At 43.8% G+C, this 19,099-nt stretch overlaps 1 protein-coding gene across 1 annotated transcript in view; it reads left to right on the forward strand.

Annotated features, from left to right (window-relative positions):
• The window catches only part of LOC106736657 (cytosolic phospholipase A2 zeta-like), a 46,447-nt gene that overhangs the window by 13,449 nt on the left and 13,899 nt on the right, over window positions 1–19,099 (forward strand). The window contains exons 5-14 of the mRNA XM_006263379.4: window positions 2,634–2,674; window positions 8,028–8,070; window positions 9,106–9,169; window positions 9,499–9,668; window positions 12,196–12,309; window positions 13,191–13,228; window positions 14,318–14,453; window positions 15,309–15,445; window positions 17,074–17,296; window positions 17,914–18,028. Of these exons, the coding sequence (XP_006263441.3) occupies window positions 2,634–2,674; window positions 8,028–8,070; window positions 9,106–9,169; window positions 9,499–9,668; window positions 12,196–12,309; window positions 13,191–13,228; window positions 14,318–14,453; window positions 15,309–15,445; window positions 17,074–17,296; window positions 17,914–18,028 (1,081 nt within the window). The remainder of the gene's footprint in view (window positions 1–2,633; window positions 2,675–8,027; window positions 8,071–9,105; window positions 9,170–9,498; window positions 9,669–12,195; window positions 12,310–13,190; window positions 13,229–14,317; window positions 14,454–15,308; window positions 15,446–17,073; window positions 17,297–17,913; window positions 18,029–19,099) is intronic.

Consider the following 19,099-nt stretch of genomic DNA (forward strand, 5'->3'; position numbering starts at 1 on the left):
TGGGCACTATCATTTGTCTCATTCTGATGCTTTGTAGTAACCTATTTGTGACAGGGTAGCTTCAAGGCCAGATCCCAAAGCAGTTTGCCCAGCTGCCGAGGGCAGTCTGCTCTGTCTCATCTGCCACAACTTGGTTGTTAACTTGATTTATTAAGTGGGAGGCTGCCCATTCTTTGCCCCAATGCCAGGGGCACTATCCATAGCTCCAAACCTTCCCTATACCATGACCCATGCCTCGGAGCTGGCATCCAGGTTATGATTACTTCCCCTGGCCTGAGGCTAGGGGAAGCTCAGTCCATAAATGGGCTCCATTCACTCTCACACTTACTCTGTCCCTCCTTTCACAGGGGTCTCTTGCATACCACCCATCCTGGGCCACGCTCCACAGCCCTAGCTCCTCTTGAGCAACCCCTCATCGGCTTTCAGGCATAGCTACTCTCTCCCTGGTACCACCACACAGTAACTTCAGTTCCCATGAGTTCCCCTACTCTATGTGGCATAGCCTTAGACCAATGCTGGGCTGCATTTGCACCAAGCTCCTCACTGGGCAGCTCTATACCATGCCCCACCCTGGGGTCTGCTCATCATACTTACAACTAGCTACTCATGGGGCTGGCCCTTGTGCTGGCCTTCAGGCTTACTCCCAGGTCAGCCCTACTCAGCGTACCCCTGGGACTGTCCTTCAGGCCTACTCCCAGTTCAGCCTTACTCTGTGTGGGGCCTCAAACCATGTTCATCAACTACCCTCTCTGGGGCCTCCAGGATCTTGCATCCCCACTGGGCTCATGCACCTAGAAATGACCATACCTGGCTCTACTACTCCCACAGCTCCCATGATTACCCACCAGATGGTGGGGGCTGAGGCTAAGGTTCCCCTACCTGCTTTTTACCTGGGAGGTTAGTGGTCCTAGCATTTAGTTGAGACTGCCCTGCCACAGGCAGTCCCACCAGGCCTACCTACCCTGGAAGGGGGCAGTTTTAGGTCATGCCCAGAACCAGGAGCCTCAATGCCATCCCCATAGCTCCTGCCCTTACAGCCAGGATGTTCCTGAGCCATAGCTCTGCTGGCTGATGTTTCTCTCATGGCCACTGTCAGCAAACTGCTGCCTCCCCCTATATAAGCTGGGCCTTAACATGGCCACCCTAATCAGGCACCTGTTGGCTGTCTGCCTCAGCCCTTAAAGTGGCAAGCACCCAAAGGGAAAATACCATGACCACTAAGGTGGTTTTCCTACTTGGCAGAGAGTACTCCCCTGGCCGAGGTAATGCATAGTTAGCCTCCCACTTTCACTTCCAGTGGGAAGATCTTGGCTATACACTGACTTTATGGAAATGGGAGACTCTTCCCTAGCTTGCTCCTGAAGTCATACGGTTGAGGTCAAGCAAAACTCTGGGGCATCCAAACCCCAAGCATCCAGGTTTAGTCCTGCATGTAGGATGCCTGCCAAAGGATTTGGAAGCATCTGAAGTCCTAGGTGAGAGCCTGCTGGTGGTAGCTCCATACATGGTGTTTAGGATGACTGAGTTCTGCCTGCTCAATTGATACGGTTTTTGCAATGATTACATTCTGCTCAGTTGATACGATTGGAATTGATTTGGCTGATTTGACCTGGAACATGAAATATATTATGTAAAAAAATAAAAATAAAAATCCTCGTGGTAGGTTCCCAGAAACATATTTGCCCAGCATGGGGCCATTAAAATTATAGTTATGCTGGCTACATTTAATCAACTTCATGGTTGGCTTCCATTATTGAACACATGCTGCTTTTGGCAGCAGTTTAATGATAGACAGTGTATTTAATGAGGGTTCCTTGTATGCAAATGTAAAATGAAGGTCTTTTTCCTCCATGCTGATGTGGGATGGATGGACTGACTTATCTTTTATTTGAGTAAATCAAATCACTGGAAAAATAAGGTAATCTGTGTCACCCTGCTTCTACCTTATTCTTATCCCTTCATTATTATACAGCAGCATTGCATACTGATCTGAAAACTTACAAGCCCAGGCAGAATATATACTTGCCTTCCTTTTACCATGATGATTAATAATGCAAACAAATGAAGCAGAGGAAAGGGTGGGGGCCAGAATACATAGGCACTAGGGCAGATGTGGATGGAAAAATGATGGGAACTTGGCACATTGGGGTTAAAAACTTCTGTAGAAGAGGCCAACATCATGTCAGTCAAATGTGAGAGAATGGGCAACACTTCCTATCATTTTTCTGCACCCACACAAGGAAAGAGAGGAAGGGAGGAGAAAAACACTTCATAAACTTTTAAAAAACTCATGATTTGGGGGCCAGTCTTATGATGCTAAGGCTCTAATGCATGGTTTTTAAACGAAATTGGCAGTACTTGTGCAATCACTGCTGCATTAGTTAAAAATGCTAATGCAAAACAAGTAGGAATTGCCTGCCAGGAAAGTAAGCAGATGTGACGACATAAAGATACCAGGCTAGCCAAGTAATTCATTATTTTTCCTTAGTCACACTTAAGATAATTATACTTTAGAATCTTGAGAATACATAATCTAATGTGCAGATATCTTGCAGGTAAAGCTGTTGGGTAAAACCTTGCCTTGCCTTTTTAATTATGAACTTGTGTATGATTTTTCTTTTTCCCTTTTAAAGGATAATGAAGAGCTGGATGTAGAGTTCTATTTAGAAAAATGGTGAGTTTGAATCTAAATGCACTGCTTAGTGAAAATAATCATTGCTAATATATTGTTTTATTTATATTTTCTATAGTACAGCAATAGTCTCCCACATACAAGAGTGGGTGAAATTCTTTACATTTCTATGAATTATTTTTGAGCTTATTACCAAAGGCGATTAACAAATGTCTTCAAGGCTGCAACTTCCTCAGCCTTCAGACATCAACACATGAGGGATATTATTCTTTTAGTCTAGCATCGCAACAGATTCCAGTAATTTGAATTCCTATATTGCAGCATGCAATGGGTAGTGAAGCTCAGAAAAGTTGAGTCATAAGATGCATTTACATGTTCAAGTGATTTGGAAGAGTTCTGCTGGGTTTGTTCTCCAGTAGATGTCTGAACAGACATTCAAATTGCTGAGTCCCTGAAGAGCAGAGAGCTTTCAGTTCCGATTTTGTGCAGCCAGAGGCCCCCTGTGCACACACCAGCATGCTGTGCAGGCTCCTTCATTTTGCATGGCAACAGATGGCAATGGTACACATGACAGCCCTGATTGGCTCTCATATTGTCCAGAGTAAGCCTGATGGGCTCTCCCAGACTGCTCAGAGTCAGTTTAGCCTAAAGCTAAACAAATAAAGCCTAAGGCACATACAGATATTTAGGGCACCAATATACGTGCTGGATGTCTGCTCTGATGTTTGCTAATCAGTACACGTTGGAGCAGACTCAATTAATTGAGATTGCTGGAGCGTGTTAACTAACGTGCTCTGGCAGCCTCCATGTCGCATGTATTCAGTGTCCCCATGCTTCAGAATGGCAGTAGCGTTGTTTAAACTAAAGCCTGTTGAATGAATTTTAGTTCAAGTGCCTCCACTATTTTGAAGCATAGGATGCTGAATACACGTGATGCTGCAGGTGTTTTAAGTAGAGCATCTCTCAGAGCCACTCTAATTAAAGCACCCTCCCCACCACCTCAGAGCACATGCATAGATACTGTCAGTGTTGCCTGGGAGAGTTGTTGCAGTTCCAGGAGAAATCACATGTATATGGATGTTCAGGATTTTTGTCCCACAGCAAAAATGGCTGCTCCAGGAGAAAAATTATCTTAGAACAGCCAGGCTTAAATCGCTTCTAAAAGATTTTCTCATGGAAGAGTGAATGTTTGTTCAACTTACCTTTCTGAGAGAAGCCACAGCACAAAACTCCAGCATGCCAGGTTGCTTTGCTTCTGCTCTTCTCTTCTCCCCTGCTCCCCCACCCCCACTTCAAGACAGTGTATTACTCAGGTTGGACTCTACTATTCTAGCCCAGCAGAGAGCAGAACACCCTCTTCCTTCACAATGCCCATGTTGTGCTGGAGGGAGATGCAAGGTGTCTAGGCTGTCTGAGTCAGCCAATCAAGGCTACTGTGTATACTGCTGCTATTCTGTCTCTGAGCAGACCAAAGGAGCCTGTACAGCCCACTGAGATGTGTGCACAGGGTCCCCCCGGCTGTGTAGCATCAACACTGCAAGCTCTGTACTCTTCAAAGGCTCAGCATTCAAATGTCTGTTCCAGTGTCCCTGAGCATTTACTTTCAGGTTTTTTCTCCTGGTAGAATTTCTCCCAGATTATTTGAATGCATGTATGAAGCCTTAATCAGCAGCTGAAAGTTACCTGCTTAGTTAACCTTACAGTACAGTTTGTGTATGTCTACATGGAAGGAGGATTTGAGAGAGCTAATTAGCTTGGATGCTGCTCTGTGTAGACATGGTTGCTTTGCTTCCAGCTTTGGGGAGAGTGTCTGCAGAGCTAGATCCAGTATCCCTGCCAGGTGCTGTCTTGTACTGTTTAGATATGCATGTACCTATACAGAATACTTTCTTGTATATTTGATCCCCCTCTTTTAGAGCTTACCTTCTCTTCTGTCTAGCCTTTAGCTGGTGATGGGAATGGGAGGATGCATGACAGTTATGTAAAGCCAGGGAGCAATTGCTCTTTTAATAGTGAACATTTTCTGTTTCTGTGAGCAAAACTGTAACAAGGAAATCATTGGGGCCTGTCATTAGGGATGTGTGAAACAGCACCATTTCATTTCGACTTGTTTTGAAGGGACAGTGTTTTGTTTTGTCATTTTGAAGCACTGTTCTGTTTCGTTTCGTCGAAACTGTTTCAGCGTGTTTTGATGTTTCGCCCATAGGCTATAATGGGGAATCATGAAAATGCCTATAACTTTGTCATTTCTTGCCTGATTCAGATGAAAATTGTATGATGGTAGCCCCTTCTGAGGGCACAAAGCCTACCAAGTTTCAAGGAGATAGCTGCAAGTGTTTCTGGTAAACTGCATCTCAAGCTGCTAAAGCAAAACTCATGTCACTTGCTGGCAGTGGCAGCCTCCTGTCATCCCACATGCAAATCTGGGGGCCTGTGCCCCTGGTAGGCCTGTGGGACTGTGCCAGACTCCTCCTGGGAGGTGTGGGCCCTTGGATCTGTGCCTGGGATGACAGGAGGCTGCCGTTGCCACCTGGGACCAGTGCTGGGCTCAGTGCCAGGAAGACTGCTGCTGCTGCTGGCAGCAGTGGCAGCCTCCTGTCACCCCACATACAGATCTGGGGCCTGCACTCCCAGGAGGAGTCTGGCAGCGCTGGAAGGGCAGGTTGAGGTCTGTGGGGCTGGTGCAGCTGCTCAGAGCACAGCCCTGGCTCTCGCCATCTCCCGCTGCCTGGCTGCACTCCAAGCGGCTCTGCCAGCCCCACGGAGCTCAGCTCAGTGGCGGAAGAGCCAGTGGCAGAGCTGCTCCAATTGTAGCCTGGTGAGCACAGCCTGGTGGCTGGAGGCTCTGCAGCCCCATGGAGCTGAGCCTGGTGGCAGGAGGCAGGGGAGAGCCATGAGCCAGGGCTGTACTCGGAGCCAGGGCTGCTCCTTGAGCGACTCTGCCACTGGCTCTCCACTGCCTTCTACTGGCTCCCGCCAGACTTAGCTCCATGGGTCTGCAGAGCCTCCAGCTGCTGGGTTGTGCTATGAGTGGCTCTGCCACTGGGTCTCAGGGCTGTGCTCCGAGTGGCTCCACCACTGGCTCTCCCGCCACTGGGCTGAGTTCCGTGAGGCTGGCGGAGCTGCTTGGAGCGCAACCCTGGCTCCGAGCACAGCCCTGGCAAGCACAGCCTGGTGGCTGGAGACTCTGCAGCCCCATGGAGCTGAGCATGGCAGTGGGAGGTGGCAGAGAGCCAGTGGCAGAGCCGCTTGGAGTGCAACCTGGTGGTGGGAGATGGGGGAGAGTCAGGACTGTGCTTCAAGGGGCTCTGCCAGGCCCATAGAGCTGAGCCCAGTGGTGGGAGGCAGGGGAGAGCCAGGGCTGCCCTCCGGGTGGCTCCGCCAGTCCCATGGAGCTCAGCCCAGTGGTGAGAGGTGGGGGAGAGCCAGGGCTGTGCTCTGAGTGGCTCCTCCAGCCCCATGGAGCTCAGGTTGGCGGCGGACGGTGGCGGGAGAGCCAGTGGCAGAGCCGCTCTGAGAGCAGCCCTGGCCAGTGGCTCTCCCCCGCCTCCTGCTGCCAGGCTCAGCTCTGTGGGTTTGTGGAGCCTCCAGCCATCAGGCTGTGCTTGCCAGGGCTGCATTCAGAGCCAGGGTTGCAACTGAAGCGGCTTCATCAGCCCCATGGAGCTCAGCCCAGCAGCAGAAGAGCCAGTGGTGGAGCCGCTCAGAGGGCAGCCTTGGTGAGCACAGCCTGGCTGTGGGAGGCTCCGCAGCCCCACGGAGCTGACCCTGGCAGCGGGAGGCAGGGAAGAGTCACTGGCCCAGGCTGCACTTGGAGCCAGAGCTGTGCTTGGAGTGGCTCTGCCACTGGCTGTCTCGCCGCCGGGCTGAGCTCCATGGGGCTGGCGGAGCCGCTCCGAGTGCAGCCCTAGCTCTCCCCTGCCTCCCACCACTGGGCTGCTTTGAAGCTTAAAACGTTTTGAAACATTCAAAACATTCCGAGTGTCCTCATTTCATTTCACAGCTATTTTGAAGCCTTTTGTTTTGTTTTTACTGTTTTGAGCTCTGTATGCATTGAAATGAAACACTCATTGCAATTTCGCACAGCTCTACCTGTTGCTATGATGGCCCACCTCCCCAACTAAGCAGTCTGCCCACCTACGCTAACCTGCCATGCCTTGATGTAGACAATAAGTTATTTGTCCCAGGCCATGCAGATGACATCCAAATTCTACTATCGCTCCCCTGGCCCCTTACTGAGCCACTCTGGTCCAGCTAGGCCTCAGGAGTCCTTGGACGTGCCTGAGCCTTAAGTCATGCCCCCTTACTGGGGCCTCTACTCTAACTACTCTGGTCAGTTTGTATGCAGACCTTTGGGCTGTCTTAAGACCCTACTCTATATGGCTGCCAGTTGCGGCTAGTCCAGTCAGCCCACATGCAGCTCTTCAGACCGTCTTAAGGCCCTACTTTACACAGCTGCTAGCTGCCACTACTCTGGTCAGTTTATGTTCAGCCCTTTAGACAGTCTTAAGGCCCTATTCTACATGGCTTCTGGGTCCCTCCTACTCTGGCCCCTCACTGGGGCCTCTAGGCTGCAGGCATCTGTTGACCTACCTGGGCTCTCCTAACTCAGCCTATGGTTGTTCAGGCCTCTGGGGTCTATCGACTTACCTGGACCCTTTTGGGCATTACGCCCCTTTGGGTCTCAGTCATCTGTCAACTTACCTGGACCCTGCCTCAGGCTCCACTCGATGGGCTTGGGTCCCTGTGCTTTTCTGCTGGGGTGTGCTCCCCTAGCCTTTCCCCTCCATGGGGTAACCCACAAGGCAGTGGGGGCTGAGGCTTTCTGGTGCCCCATACTTGCCTTTCACTAGGTAGGCACAGGTGTGGCATTTCCTGGAAGTTTCTTTGCCAGAAGCAGGCCCCTGACACCATCCAACCCTAGCAGGTTGTAGTTTTAGGTCATACCCCAGGACCAGGAACCTCCTGCCATCCCCATAGTTTCTACCCTGTCCTCCTGGTGTTCTTGAGCAGCAGCTTCAGCCAGGTGATGTTCTGCCTGCAGCTGCTTGCAGCAACTGCTGCCATCTTTACTGCTCAAGCCTGCTCTTATTGCTAGCAGCTGAGCCCTCTTCCCCAATCAGGCAGTTTCTTCCTGGCCTTGTGACTCCTGATTGGGGAGTACAGTCACCTGCAGGCTATATCTGCTGTCTACTTAGGCTCTTTGAGTGGCAGGCACCACAGGTGTGACCATGAGCTGTCATTCTTTGTGTTGGACTATAGACTGTGAGCATAGTCCTTTTGCTCCAGGTGCTCAAAGACTACCAGTTTGGAAAGTGGAGTGAGAGGCATCAAAATAAAGGTCAAAGGGCAAATTAAAGTATAAATACGTTCATACAGCTCATTCCTTTTGCAGCTCAGATGCCCCTACTGAGATCCTCACAAATGGAGTCCTTGTGGTGAGTGAAAGTCAGTTGGTTATGTTTGGGGAATAGTTACTTTGTGTAGATTAAACAGGACATGAGAGGACATGAGCACTTCCAAGTTAGATGACCAAAATGCATATACCTCTGTACGGCCCACATCTCCCTCTTATATTTGATTTGTGTAAAGATAATGTGTAATTTGAATTTGTGGAAATTGTGATTCCAAGATAGGGATGAGAATATCATAGCCAAAAAAAATGTTGTTCAAGGCAATGCCTTTGAACTATTGGTGGGTGTTTTGTGGACTCTTCTGTCCCCCAGTGCTGGACACTTGCAAGGCCCTCTCTTTTGTATCAGTGTTCATTCCTTTCATGCATTTCTGAATGGCAGTAATAGACAGGATAAATCACAGCAGGATTGGGAGCTGAATCTGGAACTTGGGGGCAGAAGGTTTGATTTTTATGTGGTCTCTCTGAATTTTGGAGGGAGTTTTATTATAAAGCATAAGAGGTGCTTTGCAGAGTCTCTGCCTGTTCACTACCTATGAACTTCAGGACAGTTAGCAACCTATTTTTCCCCTGGCATGTGCAAAACCAGCTTTTGCTGTTTGTATTTAATTTCCATTCTCACTGGGATCCCTACAGATCAGGGAAGCTTTTAGTTTTCCCAAATTCTAGGACAAGAAAGTGTTTGATATTTGGCAGGCATTTAGATGTAAATATATTTCAGCAAGTGTTCATATTTAAATAAGAGAGAAAAAAAAGTCTGCTTGCATTCTGAGAGTTTATAGCTACATAGACTGGGTTGGGAGGAAGTTATAAGTGCTAGGAGAAGAGCATACTACTTGGTCAAAAGCAAACAACCCCACTGCCTTCAAATGGGAACCCCTTCCTCCCCCCCAGGAAAAAAATGTTCAAATTCTATCCGCTTGAAGGAAAATCTCCAAAATCTTTGTTTAGCTAAAGGATGACAGGTTATAGGTGTAATTTAGTTCCTTTAGTTGCTGGTTATATCTCAATGGGAAATGGACCAAGCCTCATAACCAGAGATGTCATTCTTTTCATGTAGGCTCATCCCTCCCTTTGTCTGAAAGGCACAATCAACCAAGATAAGTCAAAGCAGAAAGACCAGGGTAAGGCTGTGTGTGAATGTCAAGGCAGATGTTTACTTTTGTTTGGGGTCGCTTGAATTTTTTTCTGAGAGTTTTTCTTGCCATCAAATTCTAAGGAACTTGGCTTCGCTCATTACTATACATATTTTCTTCTACTGGATTCTTTGAAAAAGTGACTTTTACTGAATCTGGAATTAACGTGAAATTATATTATATCTCCTCTATGGAATGCCACATGGACAAAAGCTCTGGTTTTGTCTCTCTTGTCTGACTGTTTTTAATAATATTTTCTGGCTTTTGCCATGTTTCAGTGATTGCTGTAGGTCTAAATTTCTCATTTCTGTTTTCAGGGAATTGTCAGGTCAAGCTGTCTATGCCTGGGGCATATGAGAAGCAGTTGTGCTTTCCCTTGAAACCTGATGATAATCAAGATTGTGGGATACCATTTGTTTTTCATGTAGACAAAGAAATGTGTCCAGACCTGGAGGTAGAGCTGGAACAAACCACATCTTTCTTACAGGTAAGCAAATGTGTTGACACTTGGTAAGGTTGCAATCCACTTTTGGAACAAACCTCTCCAGAAACTTGGGGTCCTGATTTATGGATATGTCTTTGAGAGCAACTTGTGTTGACTTAGAATTTTACTCACCAGGCCCAAAACTGCTCCAGAGTTCAATGCAAATTAAAATCTAGTTTACCACTTTTAGGTAGATAAATGAATACCATTGTTAAAGTGTGCATTAAAATTAATTTCTTGTGAAATAGTAGAAATAGCTTGTGTGATGCTGGTAAAGCTACCTATTATAAAACTATAAGGCCCTGTTCTCAAGCTGCCCGTAGTTTTGCTAAAATAATAGGGCTGTGCGAAGCTTCGGTCCCTGATTCGATTTGGCAGAGATTTGGCCCGATTTGGTGGCTGAATCTTCAAATCCAAATCAAATCAGAGGATCCTTTAATCTCTCTGAATCGAATCGGAACACTGTGAATTGATTTGGAAAGATTTGGTGATTTAGACATAGACACAGCTTTAAATGTTTTTTCTCTAGGTAGCAGGCAGCTCGTGAATGCTGTGATGCTAGGGCTCATGGAGTATCCCACAGAAGTGTGGGGTGCTCCCCAGCACACTCAGCAGCAGACCCGGAAGTGGACCAGAAGTACTTCCTTCTGGTCAACTTCCGGGTCCACCCAGGGAGCATGCTGGGGGCCCCCTGCACCTCTCTGGCTTTGCAACTGGTGCCTCCTGGATCTGGGGAGGCACCCAGGGTTCCCCCATGGCTAGTTCCTGAGCTGGGAGGCATGGGGGTGCCCTCCAGTGCACTCCTGGCAGACCCAGAAGTGGACCTGAAGTACTTTGGTCCACTTCTGAGTTTGCCACCTAGCACGTGGAGGGCTCCCTCTCCCCTCCTCCCCCCCTGCACTCCTGTGGGACGCTCTGTGGACCTCAGCATCGCAGTGTTCACAAGCCATGCTGGAACCTTGAGGTATGTAGAAAAAAACATTTAAAGCTGTGTCTATGTTTGAATTGCTGATTCATCGAATCTTCAGATTTGGCCAAATCGAATCAGGGACAGTGATCTCAATCAATGAATTGAATCACTGTCCCTGATTTGGGCTGAATCTAAATCAAATAGGGCCTGCTTCACACACCCCTATAAACTGACTGTTCAGACTGAAATTTTTTCAGGCCAGGGGTCTGTCTTACACTAAACGTGCTTTTAGTGCTTTTCTCTGCTTAATTTTCTGCATACCCGATTCAGATTTTTTCAAAGCAAGGTAAGGGAAAAAACATTTAATCCCCCCTAAAAACAAAACATATGGGGGCCTTTTCTTTGAACAGCTCTAATGCCTCTGGGTTTTGAAGCAGGGACTTGAAATTTGTATTTGGAATATATCTTTTGCTATCCCCATGAAAATCCATTCTAATATATCTTTGGGGGAAGGGGGAACCCCTAAGTTTGCAAATTCTCAGTAGAGATTTCTTTCTGTTAATGAAGCAGTACTGCTTGCTGCTTATGTTAGACTTCATATATTTTTTGGAGATAAATTCCACATTTGGATGAAGGGAACATTTTTTGTGGAAGGTTGATTTAAAGTAAGTAAATAAACCCCCCCACCCAAAAAAAAACTGTTTAAGTAATGTAAGGTTTTGGAATGAGTGAAATAAGTCATAGCAGAGAAGGTTTGGCAGAGAACAGGTATGGTGGTTGATGGTTGGTGACAACTTAAGGCTTATTTTAATAAAGATTTAGCTGAAGCAAACTTGTGAGCTAAGTGTAGACAGTCAACAAACCCAAGGTTGAATTGATTCAATTTTCACAGGCTAGTCTAAGCTGTGTAAATTGAACTGATAAGCAAATGAACAGACATTCAGTTTTGATTCTGGAAATGCCTGCAGTGGCCCAGGCAAGAAGCTGGGGGAGGTGGGGGTGCTAGAGCATGCCTCCCTGCTAAATTGCAGAAGACAAGTTGGGCAAAGGCTAGTCTACCCACCCTGCAAGGTGGGGTTGGCAGGGGAGGTGCAAAGCATCCTCAGATTCTGGGGGACTGCGAGTGAACTTGAATCTGGAAGGGATCTGGGACAGAAGTCCAATAACTGATTTAACCTAAATTAGTTAAGTCTGATATTACATTTTTCTAGCTTTATCTTAAACTGGTTTCAGCCATTTTGAAAGTGGTTTATGTGCACTGACCTTCCGTTGTGTTACAGATTTGAACTGGTTTCCAATCGCTTATACCGGTTTGTGTGTAATTTTTGTCCCTAGCCATAGGGTGCGAAGAACTCTATTTTGTGACACTCATTTGCCTTTTATATTTTTACAGATAAAATCAATGATTCCAAGAACATTTTTTTTTGTGAATTTGAAAACACTTTTGAAATTATAACTATTTATTAGAATAATGTTATGTTTTATCACAATTATTAATAATTTTATAATTTTTTATAATTTTATCATAAGAGATTTTATTACATCTCTTATCATTATTTTATAATTATGGTTTATCATTATTTAATCATTACCCTTTTGTTATTATTTTATTACTAATAGGATGGAATGAGCCATGACATAGAAAAGCAGACCACAGTTTTGGGATCAGGGGTTGTACCAGTTAAGTCACTTCCTGTTGGACAGAAAGTAGACATGATTGTTCCTCTTGGAGAGGTAACATGAATTTTTTTTGCATGTTTTAATAATCTTGGAATAAAGTGCCATTTGTTCCAATATTTAATAAAAAGCACTTCTGAAGTTTGGTTTAAAAACACTATCTTCACTGAAGGATTACTGAGTGATTAGTGTTTACTGAAATTTAAAATGTAATACCTCAAGAAAAGACACTTCTTGGAGAGATTGTTCAAGAATCATTCTCACAAGTGGTGTTTTGGGGGCTGGTTCCTTTTGAGAAAAACATTAGTGCTCGTACGTTTTGTAGAAGTAAGGGAAGAAACAAATAGGCTTTGCAAGAAGGGAGTAAAGCAAAATGTTCACAGAAAAAGTATATATTCTCCAAATCCATGTTCCTTCAGGGTAATACTTGTGTATGTAGTCCATCTCCATTCTCATTATAATTCCTGATAGGCAATTATAGAGAGGATGGAGTTGAGTTTTCTCTGTGGCTGCGGGGGACAGGACAAGGAGCAATGGCCTCAAGCTGCAGCAGGGGAAATTTAGGTTGGAGATTAGGAGGAAGTTTCTGACTATGGGGGTTGTCAAGCATTGGAACAGGTAATTTAGAGAAATTGTGCAATCTCTATCCTTGGAAATCTTCAAGGGTAGGTTGGGCAGACTCTTGGCTTGGATGGCTTAATTAGGGATGATCCTGCCTGGAACAGGGGGTGGACTAGATGAACTTGTGAGGTCCCTTCCATTCTTACTTCCCTATGGTCCTAAGTATAAAATAGATATTGGGGAAAAAATGTATTCTATATATTTGGCTTTGCTAGTAGACATGTTGAACTTGTAGAATATTTGAAGACAACGTTGAACACATTTTCTATGCCCTTCAATGGGACCTTGTAAAACAAGGAATTTGTTGCACTTTACAGGGACAGTGTTTGGATTTCAGCATGACTTCTGAAGTGAGGTGAGTCAGAGCCTCATATATTCTTGATATATCCTTTAAGGAAAGGTCTTCTTTCTCTTAGCAAACAACATGGGTGACTAATTTATCTCTGTCATACACTCAGTTTGCCAGATGTCTGTGCAGGTTGATTTTAAAAATAAAATCCTGTTGGAGATTTTTTTCTGCTAGTCAAATTCCATTTTAATTTTTATTGTAAACATTTTTTTTTTGTTGCACTGGTATTGGGAAAAGACCTGAAACCTGAACAAAATGTTCATGTGTTCCAAGGAGCAAGGACTATAAATAGGCAGCTAAATATAATAACATAAAGTACTGAGCACTGTACAGGCAAATAAGCAGATGCCATCCCTGGCACAGAGTTTACAATCTGAAATAGGAGAACTCTGGTGGAATGGGATAGCACATAGAAGCAAAAGTAGTTGGATAATGAGTGGCTAAGTCCATATCTTTTCTAGTAACATTTTAAAGAGATACGAATTAGCCTAAATTACCTTTTTCTCTTTCCATTAGTTCCTGACCCCAACTCTCCTCTACAAGCCAATAGAAAGGTGTTTTTTCTTCTGAATCTGCTAAAATTCTTGCTGAACTTGCCTTATGAGTTATGACACAATCCCTGGTTAACAAGACTAGTGCTCTAACTCCGGAGGTATGGAGCCAGTCACTTATGTATGACAAAACCTCCTTTGTCTTTCTTCAACGCAGTGTTCCCAGCCTCTTAGTGACTTTCTTTCTCTCTTTACCAAGAATCTTCTCTTTCCTCTGCAATCTCTGAAGCCCAACTGTAATTCATACTCTTATATGAAACAACTGAAACCTGGCATTTATGTATGATCTAATTTGTCACAAAATAAAATAGTGATAATAGAGTGGTAAAGTTCACTTTTAACCAGGGGACTCTCTTATTGTTGGTAGATACATATACTTCTGGTTTTATGTGAATGTTGATTTTGTGTTCTGATGCCATGTTTCAGCCAAAAGTCTAGAATATTTGCTGAGAAAAGACTGGTAAGCACCTTTTTCATGAGGTGCTTTAGAGCTTTCAAGTCCCCTTTAATGATTTTTCTTTCCAACTCCAATTTCTGACATCAGCCCTTGGGATCTGGATATACGCCTTGGGTTTGACCTCTGTAAGCAAGAGAGAGAATTTTTGGACAAGAGGAAGCAAGTAGTTGCTGAAGCATTGAAGACGGCCCTTAACTTAAGGGAGACCCCTGGGAAAGATGAGGTATGCAGCATAACTTTGGAGATGTTTGCAGGCTCATTTATGCTTGATTAGTCTTCAGGATAACAATGTAGGACTCTGCACATAAACAACAGAGCTTTCTTCATACATGAGGGACACCTATAACGTGTCCTATTTTGAGTTTCTCACTAGAGAAATATGAAGTTTGAATTCCAGGTTACAGAATCTCTTTATATCTGCATTTATTTTATTAAATTTTCCTTTTAGGAAATGCACAAAATTATTTTATTAAAAGTTTTCCAAAAATTTGATGAAAATGTCTAGATGTTCAAGGTGTCAGACTCTCTCTGGATTCTCTTATCTAGAGCTGCTGCATCTTATGTTTTGAATTCTTTAAGCTTAAAATAAAATCAGCCTTTGGGCCAAACTATGCCCATATATGCAGCTTCCTTTGTGCCAATTTGATGGGATTAGAAATGTAGGAGTGAGCAGGAAGAGTGTGTTTTGTGTATTGTGCCTGATACAATAAAGCTCTGATCACTGCTTAGGGTCTTTAAATACTGTTCCTGTAGAAATGGCTTGTGTTTTTGTTGTTGTTTGTAACTGTGTTTCATGGAGAGTTACAAGACACACATTTAAAGGACCATATCTGTGGGCAGTATACCTTGCACCTCATTTTAGCAAGTGACTGACTCTTTGGCTAGTACAATATTTTTATAATACAGCTATTGACCGAAATGATTAAATTCAAATATAAAATTAATTGATATATTAATAGGAGTAGAAGTGTCTGTGCTTGATGGGTCTTATTCTAAGACAAGTAAAAAGTTATTTTAAAAATAAATAGCAAATCAAGAAAGGCTATGTAAATATATTGGTTTTGGTTTATTTCTGCAGGTTCCTGTTGTAGCAGTTTTGGGATCTGGGGGTGGGACCAGAGCACTGACATCACTCTATGGCAGCCTATCAGGCCTTCAGCAGTTAGGCCTTCTGGACAGCACAACATATGTGTGTGGAATTTCAGGCTCTACGTGGTACGTAAAATGCAACGCTGGTTCCTGAAACTTTTAGCTGGATGCGTTAATGTAGATCCAAGAGGGACACTAAGCTGAATGCATCTTCTCTTTAGAAAAATGGTAGGGCCAAAATATAATTTTTCTACCTGATATCAATACTCATAATATTATAGCGGGAAAAGGAAGTTAAGAAAGAGATCTGTTCCTATTTTAAATGCATGTTACTATCAGTGAATTAAAAACAACAGTAGCTGGGTGAAAACTGGGAGCAGAATATACCTAAATTTAATGTAGAAAGCAAATACTTTGGGAGACATTTTTAAGGCAAAGTCAGGAAGTAAATGTCCACCTTCCACTGAGTTACATCAGGGCTTGATTGCCCAACTGCCTTTTGCGCTTCCCAACTTCTCTGCCTTTATGTCTGATGGAAAATAATTGACAATGTAAATAAATGCTTGGCTTTTCTCTTCCTCTTCTCTACATACATACAGTACTGCATATAGCAGCGTAAATATATGGAGACAAATGCTGTTTTGAGAGGAGGGTCAGAAAGTTAGATATGCTTATTCTCTGTCTGATTCTTTTTTGGGGGCTGTTTCATGGATTGAAGGGATTTGGGGGGCTGCTCTAATATGTGCCAACTAGTTGTGGTTCCTGATGTCCATTTGTCAGCTGCAGATAACCAGTGGGCAGAACTCTCTGGTTACACTTCTTTCCTGCATGAAAGGCCATGGACATAACTGACATGGGACTTGGCTATGCCAGCTCTCCATCTTTGGCATTTCTCCACATTTGAGGTATCCCTAGTAAGCAAGATTGTTTTGAATTCTGTCCTCTTTAACTCTTAGTTTTTCAGAACACAAAGCCTAATGGTGCCCTTCAGTATGTGTACACAGACCAGGACTCCTCTTCTGTGCAGTGCCATTGAGGAGTTGTGCAACCTGAAGGAGCAGTCCTTTCTTGAGGCTTAGGTGTAATCTAGGTCTTTCCCATGCAATGTCCTTTCACAAACTCAATAATTTGGACCACACCTTTCTGACTCAAGGCCAGACTTCTGACAAGATCCAGTTACTCATGTTAGAAGCAAGTTTTCAGAACTGGTATTCTTAGTTTTGTGATGTTCAAAACTTGTATCCTGCTTTCTGCTGTGATGTCACACTAGTTGCTCACCTAGCTCTTGGAGGTTGTTGTGAGGGCAAGGTAGGTAATATTTATAAATAGATTCACATCAGCTCATCTAGTCTTTGAACATCTTTGTTGTGAGCAGTTAGCAAGCAGGGTGATACAGTGACATTTGGTCTCATCTTCCCCAGTACATTTGAAAATACAAAATTACACTTTTTAACTTTCAGGGGTGCTGGTTGTAGCCACGTTGGTCTAAAGACGGAGGCAGACAAGGTTCTTTCGGTAAATGTGATATCTTTTATTAGACCAACTAAATATTTGGAAAAATTGTTATTTGCTAGCTTTCAGGTACAAAACACCCTTCTTCAGGCAGAGGGAGAGCCTTAAGTTTTGCATTTTTTTTTAACAGTTTGTAATCTTCTAAGATGTCAGGCTTCTAATTTTCAGTTCAATTTTGCAATAGTAACTAACTTGAATCCAGTGTTTAATTTCCATGTTGATTTTTTGATGTAAATGTTTAGGTGTTTGTCTACACTGTATCAAGATGCTGATTGGTCCCAAAAGGATCTTCAAGATGCAATCATCAGAGCCCGGAATAATGTATCAAATAGCAAAGCTGGGGCATTTTCTCCAGAACGACTGAAATACTATTTCCAGGAACTGAACTCAATGGAGAATGACAGACGCAAAGTCTCTTTCACAGACTTGTGGGGCCTTATTGTAGAATATTTTCTGCAGCAGAAGGTAAAGAATTCTAGGCTTTGAAATGTCTTCTTACCTTCAAATAAGAAATTCAACATAGCCACTTATTGTGCATTTCCAGAATCTTATTTCTCTTTGGCTTTCTTTACATTTTTTAGAATTGTTTTGGAGATGAGAGGTGTTAAGGCACAAACATGAGGGTTTTTCACCTCACTCTGCTTCAGTTTCCATATCTATAAAATGGGAATAATACTACCACCCCTTTAAAGCAGTTTGAGATCTACAGATGATATGCAAGTTAGGTTTTTATTTGAGGTTATTTTGTTAGCCATTTACTTTATATTAAGGTTTAAAAAAGTGGAAAGATGCATTCAGTGTAGTTTTGCAAAAAAAGATTTAGGCCGACACTGCTGTGTAGATGAAATGGCAAACTGGATTTTGATTAAAGCAGTGATTGGCTGGTGAAGAACACTTGGCTAGTTCCAAGTATGCTGGGAAACCTAGATGATGGCTACGCTCAAATGAAGAGGAACTTCAGAGCTAGTGAAACAGTTATGGGCAAGAGTGGGGTGTGAGAGAGCCCCAGAATACAGGAGTGTGGGTACAGGTGCTTTAGTATAACAACAAAAAAGATGTTTTTCTTTCCTTCTTGTAACTAGGAAGACCCATCAAAGTTGTCTGATCAACAGAAAGCAGTGGAGTTGGCCCAGAATCCTTATCCTATCTATGCAGCTATCAATGTGAGACCCAATATTAGTGGTGATGACTTTGCAGGTATAAACAAGGAAGGTTTATTTTTCTAATTATAACATCTGTAAATCATTTCCTCCTACCAAAATGTAACCACTCTTTTCTGATTCATTGATGATTGGGTAATGAGAGATCAGCCAGTAGTTCATAACCTAACTCTTAGCATGATAAAAGTGGTAATTCAGCTTCAGGATCTTCATACATTTTCCTCAGCAAAGATTGATTAAATTGGTTGCCCTAAATATTTTCATAGGGAGTGCCAAAATTCTTCAGCAGGTGTGAACAACAGTACACTACAAAAATAGTTCAACTTTATTTGTCTTGATCTTAGCACAGGGTAAATAAAGTGATCATTATTGATGCACTTTATTATTTGGGACCTGGTTGGTTTGTTCTTTTTCTGTAGTGTCCAATGTTTGATTTTTATGTAGGATTCATGCATAACAATACGTTTTGAAAGAGGCATAACAAGGCAGTCGGGGACCAGAGAATGGCAGCTTCTGGTTGTCACTGTGCTGCCAGCAACTATTTTTTTGACCCCACCCCACCTAAATTGAGACTAGCGTGTCAATGAATAAGAATAAGACTGAGATCTCAGTTGCCCTGCCTTAGTTACGTTACTGTGTTTTGGGAGGTTGGCAGCATATACAAGTTTCAAAGGTCCGTTCTGAGTGTAGTGGCCCTTTAGGCTAACATTGTTAAAGCTCACTGATTTCCACAGCTAAGGAGAGATGTGGCTAGTATGATGTTCAGTCATCTTTTAACTTTTGAGCCTAAAATGACTGCATGCCTCTTTACTGCTGGACTGCTTGAGGGCAGCCATCCTCCTAAATCTGGAGTGAGGCCCTTAGGCATGCCTCTGGAGCCCCAGTTATCTAACTCTCTTTACCATCCTACCCCACTTCACACATAATACCATGATTATTTGTACTGTAGCAAAATTAGGGGGCCCAACCGTACTAGGACTGTTTTGTGCTAGGTGTTGTACAAACACAGCCGTGAAGGATGCTGTCTGCTTTTAAAGGGTTTATAATCTAAAGCATTGTCTCTTAACCTTTTTAGATTCAAGGCACCCCTAGTTTGGCTTGAGGCACC

The sequence above is a fragment of the Alligator mississippiensis genome, chromosome 2 (assembly GCF_030867095.1).
Source record: "Alligator mississippiensis isolate rAllMis1 chromosome 2, rAllMis1, whole genome shotgun sequence".
In the NCBI taxonomy this organism is placed as follows: Eukaryota; Metazoa; Chordata; order Crocodylia; family Alligatoridae; genus Alligator; species Alligator mississippiensis.